The sequence below is a fragment of the Microcaecilia unicolor genome, chromosome 2, assembly GCF_901765095.1.
Source record: "Microcaecilia unicolor chromosome 2, aMicUni1.1, whole genome shotgun sequence".
Classification (NCBI taxonomy): domain Eukaryota; kingdom Metazoa; phylum Chordata; class Amphibia; order Gymnophiona; family Siphonopidae; genus Microcaecilia; species Microcaecilia unicolor.
The window spans coordinates 211,996,940-212,010,189 of NC_044032.1; the positions used below are offsets into that span (position 1 = coordinate 211,996,940).

The 13,250-nt window shown below is 47.0% G+C and overlaps 1 protein-coding gene across 1 annotated transcript in view; it reads left to right on the forward strand.

Moving 5' to 3' along the window:
- KIF27 (kinesin family member 27) overlaps positions 1 to 13,250 on the forward strand; it is a 199,491-nt gene that overhangs the window by 165,463 nt on the left and 20,778 nt on the right. The window contains exon 18 of the mRNA XM_030193692.1: positions 9,725 to 9,889. Coding sequence (XP_030049552.1) covers positions 9,725 to 9,889 — 165 coding nt within the window. The remainder of the gene's footprint in view (positions 1 to 9,724; positions 9,890 to 13,250) is intronic.

A 13,250-nucleotide genomic window follows, 5' to 3' on the forward strand; every position in this document is an offset into this window, starting at 1 on the left:
AGGGGGAGGGTGATGAAGTGTGAAGTGATCAGGTGATGGTCAGAGAGAGGAAGAGCTGAGGTGCAGAAATTGGAGGGTGAGCAGGTAGAAGAGAGGACGAGGTCAAGACAGTGGCCAGATTGGTGAGTAGGGGTGGTGGATCTCAGTTGGAGGTTGAAGGAGGAGGTTAGAGTGAGGAATTGAGAAGCGTATGAGTCGGAAGGGTTATCAGTGTGTATGTTAAAATCGCCAAGAATGAGGGATGGGGATGAGGGCTCAAGAAAAACGGAGAGCCAGGCATCAAAGTTGGTAAGGAAGGGAGGGAGGGACTTATTAGGGGGGGGCGGTAAATGACTGCAACTCTGAGTGGCAGCGGGTAGAATAGACGGATGGAGTGAGCTTCAAAGGAGGAGAAACAGTGAGACTGTGGTAGAAGGAGAGGTTGAAAACTGCAGGAGGGCGAAAGTAGTAGCCCGACGCCGTCACCGCGGCCAGCTGGGCGGGGAGAATGGGAGAAAAGATAACCACCGTGGCATAGGGCCGCGACTGAGGCAGAGTCGTCAGGGGTGAGCCAGGTTTCAGTTAGGGTGAGCAGTTGAAGGGAATGGGAGATGAAGAGATCGTGGGTGAAGGAAACTTTGTTGGTGACTGAGCATGCATTCCACAGGGCACACGAGAAGGGGAGGGAGGAGGGGAATAGAGATGAGATTGGAGATATCGCGGAAACGTTTGCATGGATGAAGCGAGGACGAGGACAGGTGTGGGGGACCTGGGTTGGGATTGATGTCTCCCGCGGATAGCAGGAGAAGGAGCAAGACAGTGCGGAGGAGGGTGGGGGAAGTAGGGCAACGAAGGCGGCGAAGACGGGGTGCGCTTAGGAGGAATGGGGAGGGGTTCATGGCAGGAAGGAGGTGTTGAAGGTTGAGAGCTAGGAAGGAGGAGGAGGAGGACAGTAGGGATAGTGAGGTGGGAGATGGGGGTGGGTAGGGTATTGGAGTAGTGAGCAGGACGGGAGGGGACATGGATGGGCAGTGAGTTTGTGCGGTATGCGGCGGTGGGAGGGGGAAAAGGTTGGGGAGGGATAGGGCAAGGAAGAAAATGCGTATGGGGGCCATATGTAGTGACTGGGTGATTACGGGGTCAGATGTAATGACAGAGGTAGGTAGTTATGCAGGCTGGGAGGCAGGCGGTTGTTGATGGGCCGGCGAGCGGTTTAGAGGCAGACAAGCAGGCAGGTTGGTTGAGCAAGCAGGCTGGAGCAGATGTACTGGAGCAAGCAGGCTGGAGCAGATGGACTGGAGCAAGCAGGGAGAAGCTGGAACAGGCGGACTGGAACACTGGAGCAGATGGACTGGAACAAGCAAGGGGAAACTGGATCGGCGAACTGGAACAAGCTGGGATCAGGCAGACTGGAATGAGCTCGGATCAGGCGGATTGGAACACACTAGAGCAATTGGACTGGAACAAGCAGGCTGGAGCAGATGGACTGGAACAAGCAAGGGGGAAGCTGGGATCAGGCGGACTGGAACAAGCTGGGATCAGGCAGACTGGAACGAGCTCGGATCAGGCGGACTGGAACACGCTGGAGCAGTTGGACTGGAACAAGCAGGCTGGAGCAGATGAACTGGAACAAGCAGGGGGGAAGCTGGATCGGCGGACTGAATAAGCTGGGATCAGGCGGACTGGAACAGCTGGGATCGGGCAGACTGGAACGAGCTCAGATCAGGCGGACTGGAACACGCTAGAGCAATTGGACTGGAACAAGCAGGCTGGAGCAGATGAACTGGAACAAGCAGGGGGGAAGCTGGATCGGCGGACTGGAACAAGCTGGGATTAGGCGGACTGGAACAAGCTGGGATCAGGCGGACTGGAACACGCTGAAGCAGATGGGCTGGAACAAGCAAGGGGGAAGGTGGATCGGCGGACTGGAGCAAGCAAGCAGGGAGAAGCTGGCTCGGGTGGACTGGGGCAAGCTGGAGCGGCTGGGCTGCTTTCAGAGCAACAGAGCTGGAGCAGCTGGGCTGCTTTCAGAGCAACAGAGCTGGAGCAGCTGGGCTGCTTTCAGAGCAACAGAGCTGGGCTGCTTTCAAAGCAACAGAGCAGCCAAGGCGTTTGTGGAAGACTGCCCCGTTACAGATCCATTGTGCTTTACCTTAATTGCCTTAGTCTCGAGGACTCGATCACTGCGGTGCAGGTAGGCTGCGCCGCAGGAAGGGCAGTGTGGACATCGGGCTGCTGGGCCTGGGATTGCCGTGGTGGTGTGGTGGGTCTCTTGGACCGCTGGGCCGGGACCACGCAGGTGTACGAGCACTTATCCAAGAGGTGAGGCTGTCCACCGCGTCACTCGGATCGGGTTTGCGCCTCGAGGTCGGGCTCGCACTACAGGCCGCAGGTGAGCTCCCTCTGACTCCACCTGGGTCACCCGGAGCTCTCAGCCAATACGGTCCCGGGCAGTTCCTGCCGGGGAGCGCGATGGCTGTGGGTGAGCTCTCAAACTCGGCGCCTGGGCGGCTGACAGTGCGAGAGACCGTCTCGCAACCTGGGCCCTCGCACTGCTCTGGGAGCGATGGAGTCAGTTCGTGGACCCGTCCACAACGCGGCTCACGGAGTCGGCAAACTTGGCCCCCGGACAGCAGTGGTCACTGCGTCAAGCCAACCTGTGACTCGGGTTCTCCTGGGGGGATCGCACTGCAGCAGGAGCGCTGGGGAATTGATCCTCGGACCGGTTCACAGCGGAGCTCCTTACAGTGCGTCCGCCCAGTCGGCCATCTTGTCTCCCAGACATTGTGCTTCATCAGGAGTACTTGAAGACAAGCTATCAGAGTTTCTACATGCTGTTTTTATTGCGGGAGGTTGATAACGTCCCTCCTTTGTTTGGTTATTGCCCCGGTTCTGGGGCGTTTGTTCTCTATGAGGAAAGTTTATGTTATATTGCCTTTTTTATTCACTCTGCTTTGGAAATTTCATATACTGAAGGCAGAGGGGGTTGGGCGCCCTAGAACAACAGGTGCTTTCAGTGTTCTCTATCGCCACGTGCTGATAGGCAGATACAACCCATCAGTTAATGGATTTATCTGCTGTGACTAAAGGAAAGAAAATTATCAAGGTAAGAACCTAATTTTCCCATTCTTGAATGGCCATTACACCAGCTGCTTCCTGACTCTGCCCTCAGACCACCCCAGCACTGCTTGGATTCCACCTAGGTGGTTAGAGACAATATTCAGCGGCACTGCCTGATTAAGTGCTATTAAATATTGGCGTCAAGCCTGCCAAGAGCTTCTCCTGCTTGCTTAAACTATACTGTATATCGACCGCAATTTTCAAGTCTAGGATCCAGGCCTTTGAATGGATCATCTCCATGTGTACTCCAGTGCTGGACCTCACCATCCAGTGATCATTGGATCCTGAGGATCCCCCTCTATGACATCAGAAACACTTTTTCCCATTCATAGGCACAAAATCTAGTATTGCCATTGCCTGTGTGGGTTCCATTACCAGTTTCTAGAACAGTTCTCCTTGTAGAGCATCCAGGATCTCCGTACTTCTAGATGATATTGTAGCTGGGATGACCCAATCAGCATCTGGCTAAGTGAAATCACACAGCTGTTGCACCTCCCCTTTGAAATCAATTTTGTGACCATCTTCAATTAAATCTGTTGTTTTCTGTATTTCACACCAGTATAAATAAATGTTCTATTCTCTCTTGAAAATTGATCCACAGTGCCACCTCCTTATATTGTAAGCCCTACAGTACTGTTGCTTTAATATTGTTTTTTTAATATATATTGCTGTTACAAGAAATATTTAACTTGGGGAAATTGCTCAGAGCATTTGCTGTATTTATAAGTTTTAAGATATATTTTGGTTATTTCTCCACCAATTACCTATTAAGGTAATAAGACTTACAATTGCAAGAATACAAAGGAATTAAATGTTATCTCTGTTGAAATGCACTAGCCTGTACTGCAAGATTTAAAAGCATGTACTCAGGACACAAAGACCATATATTTAGCTGCAGAAAAGGGGTTTATTTGCAGTACAGGTAATGTAACATAGTAACATAGTAGATGACGGCAGAAAAAGACCTGCACGGTCCATCCAGTCTCCCCAACAAGATAAACTCACATGTGCTACTTTTTGTGTATACCTTACCTTGATTTGTACCTGTCCTTTTCCGGGCACAGACCGTATAAGTCTGCCCAGCACTATCCCCAACTCCCAACCACCAGTCCCGCCTCCCACCACCGGCTCTGGTACAGACCGTATAAGTCTGCCCAGCACCATCTCCGCCTCCCGCCACCGGCTCTGCCACCCAATCTCGGCTAAGCTCCTTAGGATCCATTCCTTCTGAACAGGATTCCTTTATGTTTATCCCACGCATGATTGAATTCCGTTACCGTTTTCGTTTCCACCATCTCCCGCGGGAGGACATTCCAAGCATCCACTACTCTCTCCGTGAAAAAATACTTCCTGACATTTTTCTTGAGTCTGCCCCCCTTCAATCTCATTTCATGTCCTCTCGTTCTACTGCCTTCGCATCTCCGGAAAAGGTTCGTTTGCAGATTAATACCTTTCAAATATTTGAACGTCTGTATCATATCGCCCGTTTCTCCTTTCCTCCAGAGTATACATGTTCAGGTCCGCAAGTCTCTCCTCATGTGTCTTGTAACGCAAATCCCATACCATTCTCATAGCTTTTCTTTGCACCTCTTCAATTCTTTTTACATTCTTAACAAGATATGGCCTCCAAAACTGAACAGAATACTCCAGGTGGGGCCTCACCAACGACTTTTACAGGGGCATCAACACCCCCTTTCTTCTGCTGGTCACACCTCTCTTTATACAGCCTAACAACCTTCTAGCTACGACCACCGCCTTGTCACAGTGTTTCGTTGCCTTCAAATCCTCAGATATTATCACCCCAAGATGCCTCTCCCCATCCGTACCTATCAGACTCTCCCCGCCTAACACATACGTCTCCCGTGGATTTCTACTCCCTAAGTGCATCACTTTGCATTTCTTCGCATTGAATTTTAATTGCCAAACCTTAGACCATTCTTCTAGCTTCCATAGGTCCTTTTTCATGTTTTCCACTCCCTCCGGGGTGTCCACTCTGTTACAGATCTTAGTATCATCCGCAAATAGGCAAACTTTACCTTCTAACTCTTCGGCAATGTCACTCACAAATATATTGAACAGAATCGGCCCCAGCACCGATCCTTGAGGCACTCCACTACTCACCTTTCCCTCCTCCGAGCGAATTCCATTCACCACCACCCTCTGGCGTCTGTCCGTCAACCAGTTCCTAATCCAGTTCACCACTTCGGGTCCTATCTTCAGCCCATCCAGTTTATTTAAGAGCCTCCTGTGGGGAACCGTGTCAAAAGCTTTGCTGAAATCTAAGTAGATTACGTCCATAGCTCGTCCCTGATTCAATTCTCCTGTCACCCAATCAAAGAATTCAATGAGATTCGTTTGGCACGATTTCCCTTTGGTAAAACCATGTTGTCTCGGATCTTGCAACTTATTGGCTTCCAGGAAATTCACTATCCTTTCCTTCAGCATCGCTTCCATTACTTTTCCAATAACCGTGAACGGTGCTCTATCCACTTCAATCTCATTTGTACTTTTTCCAGTCCATCGCGGTCCTTCTCCAGGATTTTCTTCTGTGAAAACAGAAGTATCTATTTAGCAAATTTGCTTTTTCTTCATCATTATCCACATAGCGGTTCACAGTATCTTTTAGTCTCATAATTCCCTTTTTAGTCATTCTCCTTTCACTAATATACCTGAAGAAACTTTTGCCACCCCTCCTTACATTTCTAGCCATTTGTTCTTCCGTTTGCGCTTTCGCCAGACGTATCTCTCTCTTGGCTTCTTTCAGTTTCATCCAGTATTCCTCCTCGTGTTCCTTTTCTTGAGTTTTTTTGTATTTCTGGAACGCCAACTCTTTAGCCTTTATTTTCTCAGCCACTTGCTTGGAGAACCATATCGGTTTCCTTTTTCTCTTGCTTTTATTTACTTTTCTTAAATAAAGATTTGTGGCCCTATTTATAGCTTAAGACCTATGGAATGTGTTTGCTGTAACCTATCTCTAGAACAGCATTGAAATGCCCAGAGCCACAACTGTAAGGTAGGGGTAATCAGAAAATAGTCTTATCTGAGAGCTTCCATATCCGTCCAGCTTCTGTGCAGAGACAAAAACCAAGTGGAGAGAAGCTCCACCTGTGCTATGCAAATATCTTACAACAAAAGCAGATGGCGGGGGGCTCCACACACTATGGAAGCAGAAGAAAAAAAACACAAGAGAAACTACTACCGATTTTAAAGCACTTGTTAAATCCGGTTCTCAGATTATCAACTATCAAATACAAATAGCCAATAAGCAGTTTTAAAATCTGTTACATAGAATACAGATATCAATTAGAAATAGCCACTAAGCAGTTAGTTAGGAAACACAGATTATGAGAGCACAAGTTTAGCTGAGCAGATAAAAATAGGGGGGGGGGGGGGTTCCTGGTATAATAGAAATACAGTGACAGACTAGGATTGGGGGGGAGAGAGTTGTCCAGAGCCACAACTGTAAGGTAGGTGTAATCAGAAAATAGTCTTATCTGAGAGCTCCCAAATCCGTCCAGCTTCTGTGCAGAGACAAAAACCACGTGGAGAGAAGCTCCATCTGTGCTATGCAAATACTACTACTACTACTACTTAACATTTCTAGAGCGCTACTAGGGTTACGCAGCGCTGTACAATTTAACAAATAACAACAAAAGCAGATGTAATAGTTATAAATGAGAAGTAGTCTTAAGAATCTTAGAACAGAGAATTTGTGCTTTAAAAACAAGGTAACAGGTTTAAATATGAATTATAGTTAACTTACAAGTCCTTTTGTTACAAAGCATGTTGTGGTCCAGCTGATTGATGAGCAGCATGAGGTAAGAGGAGCCCAGGCATTCTGCAGTCAGTGATGGAAGAAAAGTGCAGCAGGAGAGAAGAGTCTGTGTTTGTGTGGAACAGCTCCTGCCTTTTTATAATGTTAGTCTGCAGGGAAACATGATCGCATGTCCTGGATCATTTGCTTCCTGGTTTGCACTGGACCCTGGGTAGTTGCAAAGAATCATGGTACCTGGTCTCATGTTTTATGACATCATAAGACTTCCTTTCTGGACTTCTGCTGACAAATGGTCTAGTGAAGCAAAAGGCTTCCTGCTTGGACCTCTGTGGCAGATGCACATCTGATAAGATTTGTCTGAGGTAGCCAGCTGTATTTCTATAGGTGATCAGTGTCTTTTGTTACTGCAGTCTTTGTGATGTGTGGAGTTTCACACCTTTCCAGCTTTTCTGTCTGCAGTTGTTTCTGATCCTTTTGTAGTGGAAGATATTCACCCTCAGGCAGGCAGGCTTTTGATCAGAGGAAGTTTAAAACTCTTTGAAGCAGTCCCTATATTTGTTTTTGAATAGCCTTTTGTTTAGGGGGAGGAAGGGGGAGATGAAATCCAGGCTAGCTGATCTGCTTCTGTCTCTATAAGCTTTTAAAGCTGTATTTTTATATTAGTATATATTTGTATCTGATCCAGCACGGTCAATAATTCTGCTACATATTTCATTCTGACAATTAAACTCATATCATGTTACATTGCCATTCCTTTTCTTTCATCCCTGAATTTCCAAAGTAGATTGTAACCTGGTATAACTATATCCCAGTCATGGTTCTCTGTGTTCTGCTTTTCTGCAACTGACTATTTACAGCTTCATGATCCCAAACTTTGTCCCATACTATGGGCATTGGTATACATAGTTTTCCAGAAGCCATTTTTTCCACTTTCTAGGATGTTTTACTTACCTGAAAGCCTTGTCCAGCCACCCCTGTTGATTCTAATTCAGGCCAAGATGCACTAAAAAATGGTTAAAGCCCTTCCCTTACCGATTCCCTTAGCGAATCGATTTGGTAAGGAACGGGCATGCATCAAGGAATAGGAATGCAAATGAGCTGCTCATTGTAGCTCACTTGCATTCTCTATTCCATCATTAAACATTCGGCCGGTCGAGCATGCGCAGAGCAGCCAAGCGTTATGCTGGCTGCTCTGCGCATGCCAAGGACGTCCTTTATGGACGTCCTTCACTATATATAAAAGACAAGCTGTGCCTATGGATGTCCTTCACCCCTCCCCCCCCCCCCCCCCCCCCCCCGCATTGAAATGACAGCTTCCTGCAGCCCCGGCCTCCCCGCCATCCTCCGAACCCCCGTGGCCCCGCCATCCCCCCTGAGGTCGCCGCCGCCGCTCCCCTCCTCCACCTGCCCCCCTCCGTCTGCCACCGGGCCGGGCCCTCACAGCACCTCTCACCTCCGTGTGAAAGCGCTGCAGCAAGCAACAGATGATCGCTTCCCTTCGGACTTCCTTTCCTCCCTGACCCGCCCTCGTCTGACGTGAGTTACTTACATCAGACAAGGGCGGGCCAGGGAGGAAAGGAGGGAAATCCGAAGGGAGACGAAAAACTGTTGCCTACTGCAGCGCCTTCACACAGAGGTGAGAGGTGCTGTGAGGGCCCAGTGGCAGACGGAGGGGGGCGGGTGGAGGGGGAGCGGCAGCGGTGATGACCGCAGGGGGGTGCGGAGGAGGGCGGGGAGGCCGGGGCTGCGGGAAGCTGTCATTTCAATGCAGGGGGGAGCAGCGGCGGTGGCGACCTCGTCGGAAGGGGGAAAAAAAAGCCAAGTGCACGTCAGGGACGTCCTTGAAGGACGTCCATGTTAGGCATTTTAGAAGGACGTCCCTGACGAGCACTTGGGACACGCAGCTTGTTCTTTTTTTTTTTTTTTTTTTTTTTTTTACAGGCGCTTTCCCACTGATCTCCATGGGTCACAGCAGCCCCAGCCTAACGAGAGATGCAGACCTCACATTAGGTTTTCCACGGTAATGGGAATCGGTAAACGTTAGTGCATCTCATTATAATAGCCTTGCAACGATAGTGCAGCTCCTTTGGATCATTTGCATTCTGTTTTCGTTAGCTGCTACTGTGATCGGAAAATGGCCTTTAGTGCATGTCAGGATTTACTACTTGCTCGTTAATGGCTCGTTAAGTTTAGTGCATCTAGCCCTCAGAGACATCCTCTGGGCTTTAAACTAAGAAACATACATTTATTTTTATATAAATAAAACCACACACTCATAATTCTGGTTATAGCATAGGCACATTTGGATTTGAACAATAAATTTAATTTATTGTTTTTCCAAACCTGGGTTCAAGATGGGTTACATTCTGGTACTAGAAGTATTTCCCTGCCCCAAGTGGCTTGAAATCTAAGCTTATACCTGAGACAATAGCACTAGGAGAATCAGTAAGAGAAGCAGGGTTTGAGCTCTGGCTTTCGCCTTTCTTGGCCCACTGCTCTCACCACTGAACCAGTTCTCCACATCAGTTCATTTCAAAAGTTACTGGAACAGTACTTCATTGTGACCGGTTCATGTGTGTCGCTGCCCCTCTCTTGTTTGAAAGAGAAATTGGTGGGGCTTTCATTGTTTCCTTATCTCCTCTTTTGATTATATAAATCACCTCTGTGTCTACATTGCCTGCTCAGAAGTTGATGTGCCACACAACATTTTTGTTAATCTAGTTATGCCTTGGGTTTTAAAAGGTTGAGAAATACTGGATTAGAGGACTAATTGGTTGGCCATATTGCCCCATGTCTCTATATGGAAAGTGAGGTTTTTGACAGGAGCTGACTGTGGCTTATTGTTTTTAGAACATGATGGTGATGGTGTTGCAGAAAGCATCAAAACATATGAAGCTAAGGTGCAGCAGCTGGAAAAAGATCTGTTCTTCTACAAAAATTCTAGTCGAGAACTGAAGAAAAAGTTAAGGGAGCTAGTGGGAGACATACGTCCTCAACAATTGCCATCTGTTAAACGTACGTATGCTATCACAACATAGAATCTTACAAATTAATGCCATATATTGCTAGAATACTAAGAACTTGATTTATCAGTAGGGTACTTCATTGTGCATTACATGGTTATAGTCAAATTTGGTACTACGGAGTAGATTTTTAACATGGGTTAGCTAGCTAATGCTCAGTTAGTTGTTTAGACTAGACATTTGAACATCTAGTTGGGCTGAGCAGCTAAAGAGAGCCAACTAGTTCCGTTATTTTTAGTGCTCAAAATATGTTCAGTCCCAAGGATGGGGTTGAGTTGAAAAGGTTACCTGGCAAGGGGTTGACTTTCAGTGCTAGCTGGCTAATTTCCATCATTGAGCCTGAGTGCAGAGGTTTGTCTAAGTTTGTCTGGGTAAGTGTTAGCTAGTTTGTCTTAAGAGAATTTCCAGTCACAACCTACCCAGGTAGATTGTAGCTGAAAATTTACTTTAACGTAAAATAGCCATCACATAGCTGGTTCATTCATGTGCTCAGAACCATTTTGAAATTTGAACTAGTTTTTTTTAATCTGATGCCATTTTAATATAGGGCATTCTAATTTATGAATAAAAATATCCCCCAAAATTTACAGTTTTAGACTATGCTGTTATCATAGTAACATAGTAGATGACGGCAGAAAAAGACCTGCACGGTCCATCCAGTCTGCCCAACAAGATAAACTCACATGTGCTACTTTTTGTGTATACCTTACCTTGATTTGTACCTGTCCTTTTCCGGGCACAGACCGTATAAGTCTGCCCAGCACTATCCCCACCTCCAAACCACCAGTCCCGCCTCCCACCATCAGCTCTGGCACAGACCGTATAAGTCTGCCCAGCACCATCTCCGTCTCCCGCCACCGGCTTTGCCACCCAATCTCGTCTAAGCTCCTTAGGATCCATTCCTTCTCAGCAGGATTCCTTTATGTTTATCCCACGCATGTTTGAATTCGTTACCGTTTTCGTTTCCACCACCTCCCGCGGGAGGGCATTCCAAGCATCCACTACTCTCTCCGTGAAAAAATACTTCCTGACATTTTTCTTGAGTCTGCCCCCCTTCAATCTCATTTCATGTCCTCTCGTTCTACTGCCTTCGCATCTCCGGAAAAGGTTCGTTTGCAGATTAATACCTTTCAAATATTTGAACGTCTGTATCATATCACCCCTGTTTCTCCTTTCCTCCAGAGTACACATGTTCAGGTCCGCAAGCCTCTTCTCATACGTCTTGTAACGCAAATCCCATACCATTCTCGTAGCTTTTCTTTCCACCGCTTCAATTCTTTTTACATCCTTAACAAGATACGGCCTCCAGAACTGAACACAATACTCCAGGTGGGGCCTCACCAACGACTTATACAGGGGCATCAACACCCCCTTTCTTCTGCTGGTCACACCTCTCTGTATACAGCCTAACAACCTTCTAGCTAGGGCCACCGCCTTGTCACACTGTTTCGTCGCCTTCAAATCCTCAGATACTATCACCCCAAGATCCCTCTCCCCATCCGTACCTATCAGACTCTCCCCGCCTAACACATACGTCTCCCGTTGGTTTCTACTCCCTAAGTGCATCACTTTGCATTTCTTCGCATTGAATTTTAATTGCCAAACCTTAGACCATTCTTCTAGCTTCCGTAGGTCCTTTTTCATGTTTTCCACTCCCTCCGGGGTGTCCACTCTGTTACAGATCTTAGTATCATCCGCAAATAGGCAAACTTTACCTTCTAACTCTTCGGCAATGTCACTCACAAATATATTGAACAGAATCGGCCCCAGCACCGATCCTTGAGGCACTCCACTACTCACCTTTCGCTCCTCCGAGCGAATTCCATTCACCACCACCCTCTGGTGTCTGTCCGTCAACCAGTTCCTAATCCAGTTTACCACTTCGGGTCCTATCTTCAGCCCATCCAGTTTATTTAAGAGCCTCCTGTGGGGAACCGTATCAAAAGCTTTGCTGAAATCTAAGTAGATTACGTCCATAGCTCGTCCCTGATTCAATTCTCCTGTCACCCAATCAAAGAATTCAATGAGGTTCGTTTGGCACGATTTCCCTTTGGTAAAACCATGTTGTCTCGGATCTTGCAACTTATTGGCTTCCAGGAAATTCACTATCCTTTCCTTCAGCATGGCTTCCATTAATTTTCCAATAACCGAAGTGAGGCTTACCGGCCTGTAGTTTCCAGCTTCTTCCCTATCACCACTTTTGTGAAGAGGGACCACATCCGCCGTTCTCCAATCCCTCGGAACCTCTCCCGTCTCCAAGGATTTATTAAACAAATCTTTAAGAGGACCCTCCAGAACCTCTCTGAGTTCCCTCAGTATCCTAGGTGGATCCCATCCGGTCCCATGGCTTTGTCCACCTTTAGCTTTTCAAGTTGTTCATACACACTCTCTTCCGTGAACGGTGCTCTATCCACTTCAATCTCATTTATACTTTTTGCAGTCCATTGCGGTCCTTCTCCAGGATTTTCTTCTGTGAAAACAGAACAGAAGTATCTATTTAGCAAATTTGCTTTTTCTTCATCATTATCCACATAGCGGTTCGCAGTATCTTTTAGTCTCACAATTCCCTTTTTAGTCATTTTCCTTTCACTAATATACCTGAAGAAAATTTTGCCACCCCTCCTTACATTTCTAGCCATTTGTTCTTCCGTTTGCGCTTTCGCCAGACGTATCTCTCTTGGCTTCTTTTAGTTTAATCCGGTATTCCTCCTCGTGTTCCTTTTCTTGAGTTTTTTTGTATTTCTGGAACGCCAACTCTTTAGCCTTTATTTTCTCAGCCACTTGCTTGGAGAACCATATCGGTTTCCTTTTTCTCTTGCTTTTATTTACTTTCCTTACATAAAGGTTCGTGGCCCTATTTATAGCTTCTTTCAGCCTGGACCACTGTCCTTCCACTTCTTGTATTTCCTCCCATCCCATCAGCTCCTTCCTCAGGTATTCCCCCATTTTACTAAAGTTAGCATGTTTGAAATCCAGGACTTTGAGTTTTGAGTGGCCACCCTCCTTTTCAGCCGTCATATCAAACCAAACCGTTTGATGGTCACTGCCGCCCAGGTGGGCACCCACTCGGACATTTGACACATTATCCCCATTTGTGAGTACCAGATCTAGCGTCGCTCCCTCCCTCGTGGGTTCTGACACCATTTGTCTGAGCAAAGCACTTTGAAAAGCATCCACGATCTCTCTACTTCTTTCCGATTCCGCAGACGGAACCTTCCAATCTACATCCGGCAGATTGAAATCTCCCAACAACAGCACCTCTCTTTTCTTCCCCAACTTTTGAATAAATTTTAAATTTAAAATGCTTTATGATTATATTTATTCACAATGGTTCTGTTTTCTCATAGTGAGCG